The sequence below is a fragment of the Carcharodon carcharias genome, chromosome 19, assembly GCF_017639515.1.
Source record: "Carcharodon carcharias isolate sCarCar2 chromosome 19, sCarCar2.pri, whole genome shotgun sequence".
Classification (NCBI taxonomy): domain Eukaryota; kingdom Metazoa; phylum Chordata; class Chondrichthyes; order Lamniformes; family Lamnidae; genus Carcharodon; species Carcharodon carcharias.
Window position 1 is genome coordinate 84081267 of NC_054485.1, and position 16330 is coordinate 84097596.

Consider the following 16330-nt stretch of genomic DNA (forward strand, 5'->3'; position numbering starts at 1 on the left):
AAACAGTTTTAACTTTCCTGTCCAGACTTATTACCAACTGAACTTTGACACCAGTATTTAAGGCATAGTCACACTTGCAATATTAGTTTGGGGTGGTAGAATAGGGGTAACATTATTAGACTAGTAATCCTTAGACCTGAACTGATGCTTTGTATATGTAAGCTCAAATCCTATCGGGGGGAATTTGAATTTGATTAATACATTTGGAATAAAATGCTAGCCTCACCAATAATGAATTTGAAATTGCCATTAAAATTTTGTTAAAAAACCCCCCTCTGGTTCTTCAGCCCTTTAGGGTGGCTAATTGTTCAGGATTGGCCCTGGAGTCTCCAGGAATTGAAGGTCAATCTCCAAGACACTGCTGTGTGCAACCTTAGAAAAAGATCAGTGGGACTTTAAAAAGAGTTGTTTTTTCTTTACATTTTTTTTGAACATTTCCCTTTACCAGAGATAAAAAAATATTGAAAATTGGAAAAAGTCTGTTTGGCTGACAGTCAAGCACCAATGAATTGGGCCATGCATCTTTTTGCTTTCCAATTGGCTTAAGGAGGCAGTCACAAGCATGGATGTGTTGGCCGAATAAGGACTGGAGCATGGGGGCAAGTCATGCGATGAAACCTCCAGGAATATAGTTAGGAAAGGATATAATCGTCTTAGAAGCAGTTCAGAGAAGGTTCACTGGGCTCATTGCTGGGATGAAGGCTTTTCTTAGGAGGAAAGGTTGGACAGGTTGGGCCTGTACCCATTGGAGTTTAGAAGAATGAGTGGTGATCTCATCGAAACATTGAAGATCCTGCGGGGCTTGAGAGGGTATAATGTTCCCTCTTGTGGGGGAGACTAAAACTAGGGGACATAGTTTAATAAGAAGGGGTCTCCCTTTTAAGACACAGGTGAGGAGAAACTTTTTCTCTCAAGGGGCTGTTGGTGTATGGGATTCTCTTCCCCAGGAAACAATAGAGGCTGGGTCATTGAATATACTCAAGGCTGAGTTAGACTGATTTTTGTTGGGTGAGGGGGTCAAGGGTTATGGGGGACAGACAGGAAAGTGGAGCTGAGACCACAATCAATCAGCCATGGTCTTACTGAATGGTGGAGCAGGCTCGAAAGGCTGAATAGCCTATTCCTGCTCCTGTGTTCCTATAATCACAGTTGGCAATCCTACTGGTCCATCTGGGGAAGGGAATCTGCCGTCCTTACCTGGTCTGGCCTACGTGTGGCTCCAGGCCCCACAGCAACGTGGTTGACTCTTAAGTGCTCTCCGATGTGGCTTGGTAAGCCACTCAGTCATATCAAACCTCTGTAGAATAGAACAATACATGGACCACAGCGGTTCAAGAAGGCGGCTCACCACCACCACCACCACCAACACCACCACCTTCTTAAATTGGGCAACAGGGGATGGGCAACAAACGCTGGCCTTGCCAGTGATGCCCACACCCCACAGAACGGATAAATGTGATTTTTTTGTTTAAATAAACCACCTCTGAGCTGATCATTATCCAGTTGCCAGGCAGGAAGGAGATTTATGTGGCACTGGGGTGGCGTTGTGACTAAACCGTTCACCCAAACCCTTATATATTGATAAAAGCAAAATACTGCGGATGCTGGAACTCTAGAACAAAAACAAAAATACCTGGAAAAACTCAGCAAGTCTGACAGCATCTGTTGACTTTTTGAGTCCGTACGACTCTTCATCAGAACTAAGGAAACATAGAAATGAGATGAAATATAGGCTGGTAGAGGGGGGTGGGACAGGTAGAGCTGGATAGAGGGCCAGTGATAGGTGGAGGCCAAGAAGAGACTGCCAAAGATGTCATAGACAAAATATATTATATATTGAGGCGGGGCAAAAGGGTTGTGGGGAGTGGAGCGTCTTAAGATTGAATGTGTCTGGGGCTGCACGCTTGCTGGTTCCCAAAAACTTCTGATTTGTTGTCTTCCGTTTGTCGAAGTGTCTTGGTAACCGCCCCGGGTTAAGTACAGATATATTATTTATATGGAGAAGGGGTGGGATGGGGGAGATAAATGTCTCCATGAGTGTGAAAGTGAAAGTGAATATTGCAGCAGAGAGATGGCAGGCAGCGAGCCGGCTGTGAATTTCAGCGAGAACTTACTGTGCCCCATCTGCATCGAGCTCCTCGCCGATGCTATCACCCTGGACTGCGGGCACAGCTACTGCCAGCCCTGCATCACCCAGTTCTGGGACAGCCGGCAGTCTCACGTCTCGTGCCCCGAGTGCCGGGCCGAGTTCCCGGACAGGAGGACGAAGGTGGTCCACGCTCTGAGGAACGCGGCGGACCAAGTGCGGCAGGTCCAGGCTCCGAGGGGGGAGCCGGAGCGGTGCCCCCAGCACGGCGACCCGTTCAGCCACATGTGCGAGACTGAGCAGAAACTGCTCTGTGCCCAGTGCCAGCAGGGGGCCGCTCACCAACAACACGTACTCAAGCCCATCGCAGACTCTGTTGCTCTTCACAAGGTGAGGGTTACATTACAACACGGGGGTGTGATTTTTTTTTCTTGTCTGGCACCTTTCATGATGTCCAAATGGTCCAAAAGTGCTTGTACAATCAATGAAGTACCTCTGAAGTGTAGTCGCTATTGTAACATAGTCACTGTTGCAACGTAGGAAACACTTGGTGAACTGCGTTTAAAGTGTGTACAGTTGGAGTCTGTGTTGCAGTTAGTTATGTGAAGGTGCTCACATTCACTAGATGTGTGTTCTGTGCGTGTGACACGGTACCTGTATTTGTTCTGTACCTATCCGTGTATGTAATATTGTATTTATTTATTATGCACGTTGTGTGTGTGATACAGTATGTGTATATTCTGAGCATACTTCTGTGTATGATAGTATTCTGTATATATCTCTGTGTGTGATACAGTGTACAGTATCCATATACATGTGATTCAGTATCTATGTATATTAAGTACATATCTCTGTGTATGATACAGTGTACAGTATCCATATACATGTGATTCAGTATCTATGTATATTAAGTACATATCTCTGTGTATGATACAGTGTACAGTATCCATATACATGTGATTCAGTATCTATGTATATTAAGTACATATCTCTGTGTATGATACAGTGTACAGTATCCATATACATGTGATTCAGTATCTATGTATATTAAGTACATATCTGTGTGTATGATACAGTGTACAGTATCCAAACGCATGTGATTCAGTATCTATGTATATTAAGTACATATCTGTGTGTATGATACAGTGTACAGTATCTGTATATTCTGTATATATCTGTGTGTGTGATTCAGTATCTGTGTATTCTGCACATATCTGTGTGACATTCAGTATCTGTGTATATTCTGTACATATATCTGTGTTTGGTACAGTGTACAGTATCTGTGTATTCTGTACATATCTGTGTATGTGATTCAGTATCTCTCTGCACATATCTGTGTGTCATTCAGTATCTGTGTATATTCTGTACATATCTCTGTATTTGGTACAGTGTATCTGTGTATTGTGTACTGTGTAATGATTTGGATGTGGGGATTAAATGTAATATTACCAAGTTTGCAGATGATACAAAACTAGGTGGAAGTGTGAGTTGTGAGGAGGATGCAAAGACACTTCCAGAGCATTTGGAGAGGCTAAGCGAGGGGGCAAAAATTCGGCAGACGAAATACAATGTGGAGAAATGTGAGGTTATCCACTTTGGAAGAAAAAACAGAAATACAGAGTATTCCTTAAATGGTGAGAGGCTGGGAAGTGTTGAACTTCAAAAGGACTTGGGTGTCCTTGTTCATGAGTCTCTGAAAGCTAACATGCAGGCACAGCAAGCAATTAAATTGACAAATGGCATGTTGGCCATTATTACAGGATTTGAGTATAGGAGTAAAGATGTCTTACTGCAATTAGATAGAGCCTTGGTAAGACCACATCTGGAGTGCCGTGTGCAGTTTTGGTCTCCTTACCTAAGGAAATATATACTTGCCATAGAGATGGTGCAATGAAGGTTCACCAAACTAATTCCTGGGATGGAGGGATTATCCTTTGAGGAACGATTGAATAGACTGGATCTTTATTCTCTGGAGTTTGGAAAAATGAGAGGTGATCTCATTCAAACATATAAAATTCTTACAGGGCTTGGCAGGGTAGATGCAGGAAGGAAAGTTACCCTTATTGGGTGGTCTAGAACCAGGGGACAAAGTCTCAGAATAAGCAGCAGGCCATTTAGGACTGAGATGAGGAGGAATTTCTTCACTCGGAAGGCAGTGAATATTTGGAATTCTCTGCCCCAGAGGGATGTGGAGGCTCAGTCATTGAGTATGTTCAGGACTGAGATCGATGGATTTCTACATATTAAAAACATCAAGGGATACAGGGATCGTGCAGGAAAATTGGGTTGAAGTAAAAGGTCAGCCATGATCGCATTGAATGGTGGAGGGAACAGGCTTGAAGGGCTGAATGGCCCATTCCAGTTCCTATTTCTTATGTCTTATGTATTCTGTACATATATGTGTGAGTGATTCAGTATCTGTGTCTATTCTGTGCATATCTCTGTGCATGATACAGTGTACAATATCTGTGTGTTCTATACATATCTGTGTGTTTGATTCAGTATCTGTTTATTCTGTACATATGTGTGTGTGATACAGCATGCATTCTGTGTATATTCGGGTAATACAGTATGTGTTTTGTATATATACACAGGACTGTGTGATATTCAGAGGGAGAATAAAATAACTGTTCTGTGTATATATGGGACTGTGTGATACAGTAGCTGTTCTGTGTCTATTTAGAGGGGGAAAACAGTATCTGTTATGTGTATATATGGGACTGTGCAATACTGTATCTGTTCTCTGTATATATGGGACTGTGCAATAGAGTATCTGTTCTGTGTCTATTTAGAGGGGGATTACAGTATCTGTTCTGTGTATATATTGGGCTGTGCAATACAGTATTTGTTCTGTGTATATTCAGAGGGGGGATACAGCATCTGTTCTATGCATATATGAGACATGCGATACAGTACCTGTTCTATGTATATATGGGACTGTGCGATACAGTATCTCTTCTGTGTATATTCAGAGGGGGAATACAGTATATTTTTTGTGTATATATGGGGCTGTGTGATACAGTATTTGTTCTGTGTATATTCAGAGGGGCAATAGAGTATCTGTTTTGTGTATATATGAGACTGTGTGAAACAGTATCTGTTCTGTATATATTCAGAGGGTGTATGCAATATCTGCTCTAAGTATAAATGGGAATGTGTGATACTGTACACTATTTATGTTTTGTATTTACAATGGGGAATACAGAAATAAAAAGCGGAAATAGGACAGGCAGCATCTGTGGAGAAACAAAGTTGACATTTGAGTCAGATATGAGTATTCAGAACTCTGCCTCCACACATGTTGCCTAACCCACCACCAACGTACAGTAGCAGCAGTGTGTACTACCTTCAAGATGCACTGCAGGAACTCACCAAGGCTCCTTATACAGCACCTTCCAAACCCATGACCACTACCACATAGAAGGACAAGAGCAGCAGATACATGGGAACAACATCACTTGGAAGTTCCCCTCCAAGCCACGCACCATCCTGACTTGGAAATATATACCCATTCCTTCACTGTCGCTGGGTCAAAATCCTGGAACTCCCTCCCTAACAGTATTGCGAATGTACCTACATCACATGGACTGCAGTGGTTCAAGAAGGCAGCTCACCACCACCTTCTTAAGGATGGGCAATAAATGCTGGCCTAGCCAGCGATGTCCACATCCCATTAAAAAAAAAATCTGCTGAGTATTTCCAGCATTTTCTGTCTATATTTCAGATTTCCAACATCTGCAGCATCCTGTTTTTTGATTGGGGGAAATAATATGGTGTCTGGTTACTTGTGGTACAATATCTGTTCTGCACATATAGGAGGCTGGGGAGTTGGGGGGAGGGGGTAGTGCTGAGTGGATCGGTATCTGATCTAAGAACGTAAGATATAAGAGCAGGGGTAGAAAATACAGCCATTTGAGCCTGCTCCACCATTTAATACCTGCCTCAACTCCACTTGCCCACCTGCTCTCCATATCCCTTGTTCCCTGCAGATGCATGGGAACAATATCACTTGGAAGCTTCCCTCCAAGCCACTCACCAATCTGACTTAGAAATATATCACCGTTCCTTCACTGTCGCTGGGTCAAAATCCTGCAACTCCCTCCCTAACAGCACAGTGGGTGTACCTACACCACATGGACTGCAGTGGCTCAAGAAGGCAGCTCACCATTCTTCTAAACTCCAGAGAATAGAGGCCCAATTCACCCAGTCTCTCATCATAGGACAAACCCTCACTCTAGGGACCAACCTAGTGAACCTGCGCTGTACTGCCTCCAATGCAAGTGTACCCTTCCTTGAATATGGAGACCAAAACTGCACGCAGTTTTCCAGATGTGGTCTCAGTGAAACCCTGTACAATCTGAGCAAGGCTTCTTTATTCTTGTACTCCAATCCCCCTTGCAACAAAGGTCAATAGAAGGAAGGGATTGCACCAGAGGTTGGAGTCAGCAGAATGGAGAACTGGGGAGTGTGAGGCCAGGAGGGGACGTTGTACAGCCCTGGGGTATGGAGTTGGCCATAAGTGATGTTGGTGCTCTGGGGGTGGTCAGTTAGGTTGCTCCCCTTCTCCGTCCGAATCCACCACGTGGTTTTTATCTGATCGTGTCCTGTTTGATTGCAGGGCGCACTGAAGGAATCCTTGGACAAGCTGAAGGAGGAGGAGAAAACGCTCGCCGAACTCCGACTGAAAGAAAAACGCAACATCTCAGCAGTGGGAGTAAGTCCAGCAGACATTTTCTCTCGCTTGTCACCGGGCGACTTGTCTCCGTGCCATCTGTTGTAAACACTGGGCCTTCTCTCCCCTTTGCAGGAGGCTTTTGTGACTGAGTTGAACCACGTCAAGCAGTGCTTCGCTGAAATGGGCCGGTTCATCCAGAAAAAAGAGCAAAGTTTGGTGGAAAAACTGGAGGAAAGGGTGGAGACCATTTTGAAAAGGATGGAAGCGAGGCTGGGGGACATCCAGGAGGGCCTGACATCTGCTGGGGTGGAAATCATGAAGAGAAAAGAACAGATAGAGGACCAAGACGACTTAAGATTCCTGATGGTAAAGGGCGGAGGGAATGGGATTCAGTCTGTAGACTTTCTCCAGACACAACTTTGTATTCCTGTAGCAGTAGAGGTGGTGAGAATGGAACTCAGTGGCTGGAGCCTAAGGCCTGAATATCACACTCCCCTGCCGACAGGTTTCCAGGTGGGAGGAGGGTGAGGGAGGACAAATGGGCTTCCTGCTGCTGGGTTCCCACCCACCCCGACCTCTCAACGATTTCACACTGGGCTGGACAAGGCCTTGAATGGGCAGCCCACCCTTATCCTAGTGGAGGCCTTCGAGTGACCAATTATTGACCACCTTCCTTCCCAGCCTCAATTTTTAGGTTGGCAGGAGGATTTCCCAGGTGTAGGGGAAGCCCAGAAAAGGACAGGTTTAGGCCTCAGGTGGGAAGAGGGGTGGGGGCGGTGGGTGATGGGGGGTTGGTTCCATCAGAAGCTCCCTTCTAACTTCTGGCATCTCTCCCGAGTGGCCACTGGAACACCCCCTCCCTCTGGCTTCTCCCCTGACACGTCAATAGCCCACTATGCACCTCCCTCGCCCCTAGCCCTCTCTTACCCTCCCCAACCCAGGACTTCAAAAATTAACCTATCCGTTCAGTCCTGGGACTTGGGCCCAATCATCTTCATGCACTTCCCCTTCTGTCCACTGCAGGGACCAGAGACCTGTCAATCTATTTCTAAGGTGGGACGTCCTCCCCAGTGAGGGGCCGGAAATCCCAGCTCCAGCCAATTGATGCTCATTCGAGCAGAGTCGCCGAGCCCTCCATCTGTAATATCCTGGCCTAAGTGCAGTGGCAGGAGCAGAAGCGGGAGTGATTCCCACTGGCTGACCACATGCGGCCTTGCTTTGGTCAGCTGATTAAATATGCACCCACAAGGAGCTTGCTGATTCTCACGGCAGGGGATAGCTTCACGTCACGGGGACGAAGGTCGAGGTGCTTTATTTAAAAGGCACCCAGCCAGCCTGCGCGACCCCTTCCACCTTTGCCCGCCCACTGCTCCGCCATTCCCCGCTAACCCTTCCTCCCTTCCTCGGTCATCCTCCGCCCACCCTGCACTGCCACCGTCCAGTCTCAAGCATAGGCCAGCGTCGGCAGACACCCCCCAATGAGGACAATGCAGCGGCAACTCACCGGTAACCTTGGAAGAAGTCTGCCTTGCCAGGCGCGTGTCGCTTCTGCGCAGTTGTAAATGTGAACGAACTGATTTCTCGCTGGCGGGGGAGCTTAATTTGGAGGGGAGTTTAATTCCAGGAAGGTGGCCTTTTAAACGAGCATGCACAGCATGCCAATGCATGAAGAAGGGCTTCCTGACATTGTCTGTCAGGAAGCTCAATTGGCTTTTAACCCGCCTTCAATGCCCGAGAACATAATTCCTAAAATACGTCTCGCCATCAGGAAAGTCATCTTTGGCCTCAAGCCAAATTAAGTCCCCCCCAACCCCCACCCGGCCACCAAGCTTCACACTGCTGGCAAGATTCCACCCAAGGGTGTGTGCCTGTGTGTGCATGTGTCAACTTTGCAGACTGGATGTGTGCGTATGTGTCAAGTATTTGGTTAAAACTCAGATTAATTGCTTGCCAACGTATAATTTGATCCACCTACATCCCATTTAGCAATCTAGCAAGGGAACTGTCTGATGTGTCTAGACAGGACAAAAAAATAGTAACTTAAGGTGGGGTTAAAATAATTTTTTTCTTTTTTGTTTTGAAGGGATTGAGTCTTCTCAAGCAGAGGTATGTGCTTTAGTCATGGAAAAAAACACCCAAAGAGATTAATTATTGGGATAGATTTTTCACTGCAGGGATGTTGACATGTTTTCACGTGTGCAGGCCTCTGGAAGACTTTAAGACGCTGGAAGATATCTCTGAGGATCTCTCGTTGGAAGTGTTGAAAGGCCCTTTACAGTACAGTGTGTGGAAGGAATTGAGGGATGTCATCAGACCAGGTGAACTCTTCGAAATACTGACACTTATACTGCACCCCTAATGACCTCAGGACATCCCAAAGTGCTTTAGAAGCATAGCTACCATTGTTCTGTAGGGAGCGCGACACTCAATATGCTCACAGAAAAGTCCCAGAAAAAAGCGGGATGATAATAACCGGGTAATCTACTTCAGCGATGTTGGCTGAGGGATGAATATTGGCCAGGACTCACCGGGCAGAACTCCCCTGCTCTTCTGCAAAATAGTGCCATGTGATCATTTCTACCTCCCGCACTAGGGGGGCTGACTGGCTTTAACAGCTCATCCGCTGCACCTCTGACAGTGCAGCATTCCCACGGCACTACTCTGGAATATCAATCTGGACTTCGCACTCAAGTATCTGGAGAATGTAAGAAATAGGAGCATCAGGAGGCCATTCGGCCCCTTGAGCCTGTTTCAATAAGATCATAGCTGATTTGATCATGGCCTCAACTTCTCTTTCCTGTCGGACAAACCCCCTCCCCCCACCCCACCCCACACCAACTCCCCTGTAATCCTCTCTTGTCAATCAAAAATCAGCCTTGAATATATTCAATGACCCCAGCCTTTCCGCTTCTCTGTTGGGTAAAACAGTATTTAGAATACTAACCACCCTCTGAGAGAAGAAATTTCTACTCATCTCCATCTTAAATGGAGACCTCTTATTTTTGATCTGTGACCTGTAGTTTTAGATTCCTGCTCAAGAGGAAATATCCTCTCAGCATCCACTCTGTCGAGCCCCCTTGGAATCTTATGCATTTCAATAAGATCATCTCTCAATTCTTCTAAACTCCAGTAAGTATAGGCCCAACCTGCTCAACCTTTCCTCATGAGACAAACCCTTCATCCCAGGAATCAGCCTAGCGAACCTTCTCTGAACTGCTTCCAATGCAAGTATATCCCTCCTGAAGGAGACCAAAACTGTACACAGTACTCCAGGTTTGGTCTCACCAATGCACTGTACAGATGAACCAAGACCTCCCTACTTTTTTATTCCATCCCCTTGCAATAAAGGCCAATGTTCCATTTGCCTTCCTAGTTACTTGCTGTACCTGCATGCTAACTTTTTGTGACTCATGTACAAGGACACCCAGATCCCTCTGTACTGCAGCATTCTAACCCTTGGTAACATTCTGGGTGAATCTGCACTGCACGCCCTCTAAGGCCAATATACACTACCTAAGGTGCAGTGCTCAGAACTCCCACACAATATTCAACATGTGGTCTAACCAGGGCTTTATATAACTGAAGCAAAGCTTTGCTTTTGGTTCTAGCCTTCTGCTTAAAGAAAATAACATTACCAGTGAAACTCAAGAAGCTTGACACCACCCAGGACTAAGCAGCCCACTTGATTGGCACCCCATCCACCACCTTCGACATTCACTCTGTCCATCACCGACGCACAGTGGCAGCAGTGTGTACCATCTAGAAGATGCACTGCAGGAATTCACCAAGGCTCCTTAGACAGCACCTTCCAAACTCACGACCACCACCATCTAGAAGGACTAGGGCAGCAGATAGATGGGAACACCACCACCTGGAAGGGCCCCCTACAAGTCACTCACCATCCTGACCTGGAAATACGTCGCCGTTCCTTCACTGTCGCTGGGTCAAAATCCTGGAACTCCCTCCCTAACAGCACTGTGGGTGCACCGACACCACATGGCCTGCAGTGGTTTAAGAAGGCAGTTCACCACCACCTTCTCAAGGGCAACTAGGTGTGGGCATCACATACTGGCCATTTTCCAAAAAGAAACTCCTCATCTCCTTGTGGTACTCCCACCAATATTCCATGTCAGGGCTTCTCAAGTGGGACCCTGTGACCCTGTGTGGGTCCACAGGGTGGTTTCAGGGGGGTCTGACCAAAATGACCAGTGGAAACTCCGTTTCACCTGTCGTTTGAATCCGCTTCCCTCCTGCCCAATAACCTCGGCCTAACTTGCACTTCTGGCCAATCTGGTTGCTTGGTTTATTTGGCACTTGAAAGGGCGATGGGAAGACAATCAGCGCAGTGATTGCAGGTTGGGTCGGTTCAGGGGTTGGGGACGTAGTCGGGTGGGGGGGCTGTGGTGGGGGGTTGTTGGCGGGATGTGTTGGTGGGGAGGACATTGTTGTGTGCTTCAGTGATGGTGGGGCAGAGCGATCCAGTACAGGAAGAGACAGAGACAGCACAAGTGGTACAGCAGGAAGTTCACTGAGGTTATCACCTTGCAGTAGCATCAAAAAAGATAGCAGCTTTCCCCAATTCATTCGGTAAAGAGCAGTGGCTGGTGAATAGTGCAGAAGCAGTGCTAAGAATAGAGACACTGAGAGAGAGCTTCCACTTTACACCCACTTATTCTGGTAATGCTGGTGTTTAGGGCCTAGCTCAGGCCATATCCTTTGTATCCAGCGTATGTCTGACTTGATGGTACTGGAAAAATAAAATTGCATCTAATTACCAGTTATCGATTAATGGGAGTGGGTTTAATATATGACTGGGTTTTAAATCATCTCTAACACAAAAAGAGAAATACCAGGAAAAACTCAGCAGGTCTGGCAGCATCGGCGGAGAAGACCAAAGTTGACGTTTCGAGTCCTCATGACCCTTCAACAGAACTCGAAACGACAACTTTGTTCTTCTCTGCCGATGCTGCCAGACCTGCTGAGTTTTTCCAGGTATTTCTTTTTTTGTTTTGGATTTCCAGCATCCGCAGTTTTTTGTTTTTAAATCATCTCTGTTGAATAGATTTCATGGCTGTACGCAGATCGAAGGCTCATTGAGAAATGTAACTCAAAATGGTGGGATTCTTTACACATTCGTGAAATAATTTGTTGAATGCCCCAACGCTGGTGCATTATTCCAAGATAGTTTTCCCCATGAATTCCTGCTCCCTTATGTTAATCAGGCCCTAAGCCGCAAAGCATTGAAATCCACCAAACTGTGTTCAGCGTAGTTCACTTATGCATGCTAGCAGCCACACATGTTCACACACACAATGGGCATGTCCCCACATTATGCGTTTTTCAGCTAAACAAAAACTTGGGGGTCAGCCATCCCCTGGTTCATTCCCCAATGACAAGGCCTTGACCAATCAGAGTCGCCCTGCCTGGTTTGAACTTGATTAAAAGCTTGGCAGTTAACTATTCCCTGCTGCATTCTCCATGGCAACACCTCTACCAGTCAGAGTCCACTTGCCAACCAAACAGCACTCTCTTCTCACACAGTATAAATTGTTGTTCCCTTTACTACTGGTGCTCTTGCGACCCTGTCCTGAAGAGTGCAAGATGAAAAGCTTCGACAGTATGTCTCTTTTTTTCAGCAATACTCAAGTTCTGTAATATCAAACGACTATTATCTGTAACAGGAACATCTCATAATTCTCTAACACTGGCGAGCTCAAAGGTGCACATTGGGGAATGCGCGCTTAAGACCTGCTTCATGTTGTTATTAAGAAACCAAAGCTTGTCACTCACTTCCTAATTCTAGTTCCCAACCTCCCTCGATGCAGCCACTCCCTCAGTGCTACACCAGGCATCACAAAATCAATCTTGGAGTCGACTTAACTGACTAAATCAGAAATAATGGGTAGAAATGTTTAATTGTATGACTAATTGTTATTCAATTGAAGTAGCTCAAATAACACACTTGCATTGTGTTGCCATGGAGGTTGCAGACATTTTTTAACACGGGGTTTGGGGAGGAAGCTCCGAAGCCGAAAGATGGTGAAACCCTCCTGCTTCCCCCCCAGACCCCGGCTGCCGACCACCCCCACCCTCCCCCAACACTCCTATTAGATTATTCATCTGCCTCTGAAATCTGAGAGTTAGGAGATGGAAGTGCTTTGCGAGCTGGAGCGTGAGGGATGAGAGGCTGAGTGAAAAGGGCCTGAACTCGATGGAGTTTAGGAGGCCGAGAGGCGATCTCATTGAAACATCCGAGAGTCTGGAGGGGTTTGACAGGGCGAACGCTGAGATTGTTTCAACTGGTCGGGGAGTCTAAAACACGGGGACGCAGGATAAGGGGCCGGTCATTTAGGGCTGAGGCGTGGAGACACTTCTTTACTCGAAGGGCTTACCCTCTGAAGAAAGGTTGAGCAGGTTGGGGCCCACACCCCCTGGAGTTTAGAAGAACGAGAGGTGATCTTATTGAAACATGTAAGATCCCGAGGGGACACGATAGGGTGGATACCGGGAGAATGTTTCTTCTTGTGTGGGGGAGAGTGGGGGAACCAGAACCAGGGGACACAGTTTAAGAATAAGAGGTCTCCGTTTTAAGACTGGGCTGAGGAGAACGTTTTTCTCTCAGGAGGTCATGGGTGGGATTTTCCGCACCCGCCCACCTCCGGAATCTTCCGGCCAATGGGCTTCTGGCTGGGGCGCCACCTCTCTTGCGGTAGGTTCCACCCACGACTGGGCTAGAAAATCCCGGCCTGCCAGACCGTGGAATTCTCTTCCCCCGTAAGCAGTGAAGGCTGTGCCATTGAATATACTCAAGGCGGAGTTAGACAGCTTTTTGATAGACAAGGGAGTCGAGGGTTATAGTGGGGTGGGCAGGAAAGGGGAGCTGAGATTGCAGTCGGGTCAGCCAAGACATTATCGAGTGGCAGAGCGGGCTCGAAGTGGCCTCCTCCTGCTCTCAAGTCCTAAGTTCCAAAAGGTTGTGGATGACACAAAGATTGGCCGGGTGGTTAACAGTGAGGTTGAGCATCTTGGGCCACAGCTGGAGTACTGTGTGCAGTTCTGGTTGCCACATTATAGGAAGGATGTGATAGCACTGGAGGGGGTGCAGAGGAGATTCACCAGGATGTTGCCTGGGATGAAACATTTAAGTTATGAAGAGAGGTTGGATAGACTTGGGTTGTTTTCGTTGGAGCAGAGAAGACTGAGGGGCGACCTGATCGAGGTGTACAAGATTATGAGGGGCATGGACAGGGTAGATAAGGAGCAGCTGTTCCCCTTAGTTGAAGGGTCAGTCACAAGGGGACATAAGTTCAAGGTGAGGGGCAGGAGGTTAGAGGGGATGTGAGGAAAAACTTTTTTACCCAGATGGTGGTGACAGTCTGGAATTCATTGCCTGGGAGGGTGGTGGAGGTGGGTTGCCTCACATCCTTTAAAAAGTACCTTGATGAGCACTTGGCACGTCATAACATTCAAGGCTATGGGCCAAGTGCTAGTAAATGGGATCAGGTAGGTAGGCCAGGTGTTCCTCACGTGTCGGTGCAGTATCGATGGGCCAAATGGCCTCTTCTGCACCGTGTGATTCTGTGATTCTGGTGTGAATTCTTGGAATTCTCTGCCCCAGGTGTTTGTAGATGCTCCATTGTTGAACACATCTGAGGCTGGGATAGACAGATCTTTGGTCTCTCAGGGAGTGAAGGGATATGGGGAGCGCGCAGGAAAATGGAGTTGAAGCCCATGGTCAGCCGTGATTGTGTTGAATGCCTGGAGCAGACTCGATAGGCCATATGGTCTACTCCTGCTCCTATTTCTGGTGTTCAGTGGTCATCGGTCCCAACGTATCGGCCGATCCTTGACGGACTTGCCTTTAATAGCTCCTCGATCTGTTTTCTGTTATAGGGCCAACCTCGCTGACTCTGAACCCTGCCACGGCAAGCCCCTGGCTCATTCTGTCCGAAGACCTGACCAGCGCGACACACAGCGCTCAGAAACAGCGGCTGTCCGACGACCCCCAGAGGTTTGACCCCTGCCCCTGCGTCCTCGGCTCGGTCGGATTCACGTCGGGGAGGCACTACTGGGAAGTGAAGGTGGGCAACAAGAGCAGCTGGACCGTGGGTGTGGCCAGGGAGTCAGTCAGCAGGAAAGGGGACGTCCTCCTGTCGCCTCCCAATGGATATTGGGTCCTGGGACTGAGGAATGGGAATAGGTACAAGGCCTTTACCTTAACATTGAGGGACCTCCACTTGGATGTGAAGCCCAGGGCGATTGGCGTCTACCTGGACTATGAGGGAGGGCAAGTGTCCTTTTACAACGCCGATGGCATGACCCACCTTCACACTTTCAGAGGCAGCTTCACCGAGAAACTCTACCCTTTCTTCAGCCCCGGACTGAACCACAGGGGCGGGAATGCGGAGCCTCTTCAGCTGCCTCCCTCGGCCACCTCGAGCTCCAACAAGGAGGCGGAGGAGGAGGAGGAGGAGGAGGGAATCAGTCCGTGCTCGGATTGCGGGAGGGAGGGTGCGACCATCTCCAGTCCCTCCGGGTACGCCAGGAGCTCCCACTGGGACTGGAGCACTTGGAAGCGGGCCTGGCTCTGCTTCGGATTCCTGGTCGCCCTGGGGGTGTCCTCCCCAGGCCGGGCCGATTTTGCTGAGACGTACCTGGTGTGCTGCAGCATGCTGGGGTTCGCCGGCTTGTGCTGGGCCCTGCTGGACAAGGGGAGCCTTGCAGAGGTCACCTGGGTGTCCAGCGGCCTCCTGGGCTATGCTGGATTGTGCTGCCTGCTGCTGGCATACGCTAGACATCTAGGAGCTTGCTTGCTGGTGCTGAGCTTGGTCGGTCTGCTTCTTGCCTCCAAAGGTTACGCCTGGCCCTTCTGGGTCATGCCCAGTCTGGCAGCCCTCGTCGGGCTGGTGTGGCTGTCGGATTACGAGGTGTGGGTGTGGTGGGTCTGCTGCGGCTTGCTGGCACACACAGGCCTCTGCCTGTATTTGTTGGGGCACTACAACGTGGCCAAGGCCTGCTGGTGGTGCGGGAGCATAAAGGGCTATGTCGGATTGTGCATTCTGCTGGTGAGCCTTCACCAGCTCGCTGGCCTGTGCTGGATTGCGCTGGGCCTCTTGGGGCTCTGCCTGTCCGTGGTGGGTCGCCTGAGGAGCTGTTGGATCATGGCTGGCTTGCTGGGCTACAGTGGCATGTGGTGCGCCTGGGTGGGTGACGCTGAGCTGTCCGCCGTCACGCTGGGCGTCGCTGGCTTATCATGGTCGTGCTGGTCCTATTACCCTCACTAGGCTGGGTTTCTTCTTGTATGTCCGCCCTGCCGTTGAATTCGACCCCGATTGATAAGCTTACCGGCCGAAAGTTTCCTCGCTTCTTCCCAGAGCGGACCGAGCCCGCCCAGAAAGATGGCAGAAAGCCGGGCATGAGCGACTGGTGCTCGGAGCTCGCTGAGGCTCGGAGCTGCCTTTCAACCCGAGCCTCGCCGACCTCCAGCGCAGCTTTAAGGATCCACGACGCTCGGCCCCGCCCCGGGATTAAAGCAACGAGGGTGGCGAGCTTCTGTTCACTGTGCCCGT

The 16330-nt window shown here is 48.4% G+C and overlaps 2 protein-coding genes across 2 annotated transcripts in view; one reads left to right on the plus strand and one right to left on the minus strand.

Annotated features, from left to right (window-relative positions):
- Positions 1-2253, minus strand: part of LOC121291503 (butyrophilin subfamily 1 member A1-like) — a 30674-nt gene extending 28421 nt beyond the window's left edge. Inside the window, exon 1 of the mRNA XM_041212789.1 lies at positions 2115-2253. The gene's annotated coding sequence lies outside the window, so the exon portion shown is untranslated. The remainder of the gene's footprint in view (positions 1-2114) is intronic.
- LOC121291502 (nuclear factor 7, brain-like) lies at positions 1837-16057 on the plus strand. The gene is made up of 6 exons (XM_041212788.1): positions 1837-2476; positions 6705-6800; positions 6894-7127; positions 8845-8867; positions 8964-9079; positions 14655-16057. Exons 1-6 carry the CDS (start codon positions 1997-1999, stop codon positions 16043-16045), a joined length of 2340 nt encoding a protein of 779 aa, XP_041068722.1. The 5' UTR covers positions 1837-1996; the 3' UTR covers positions 16046-16057.
- Positions 16058-16330: the final 273 nt, after the last annotated feature.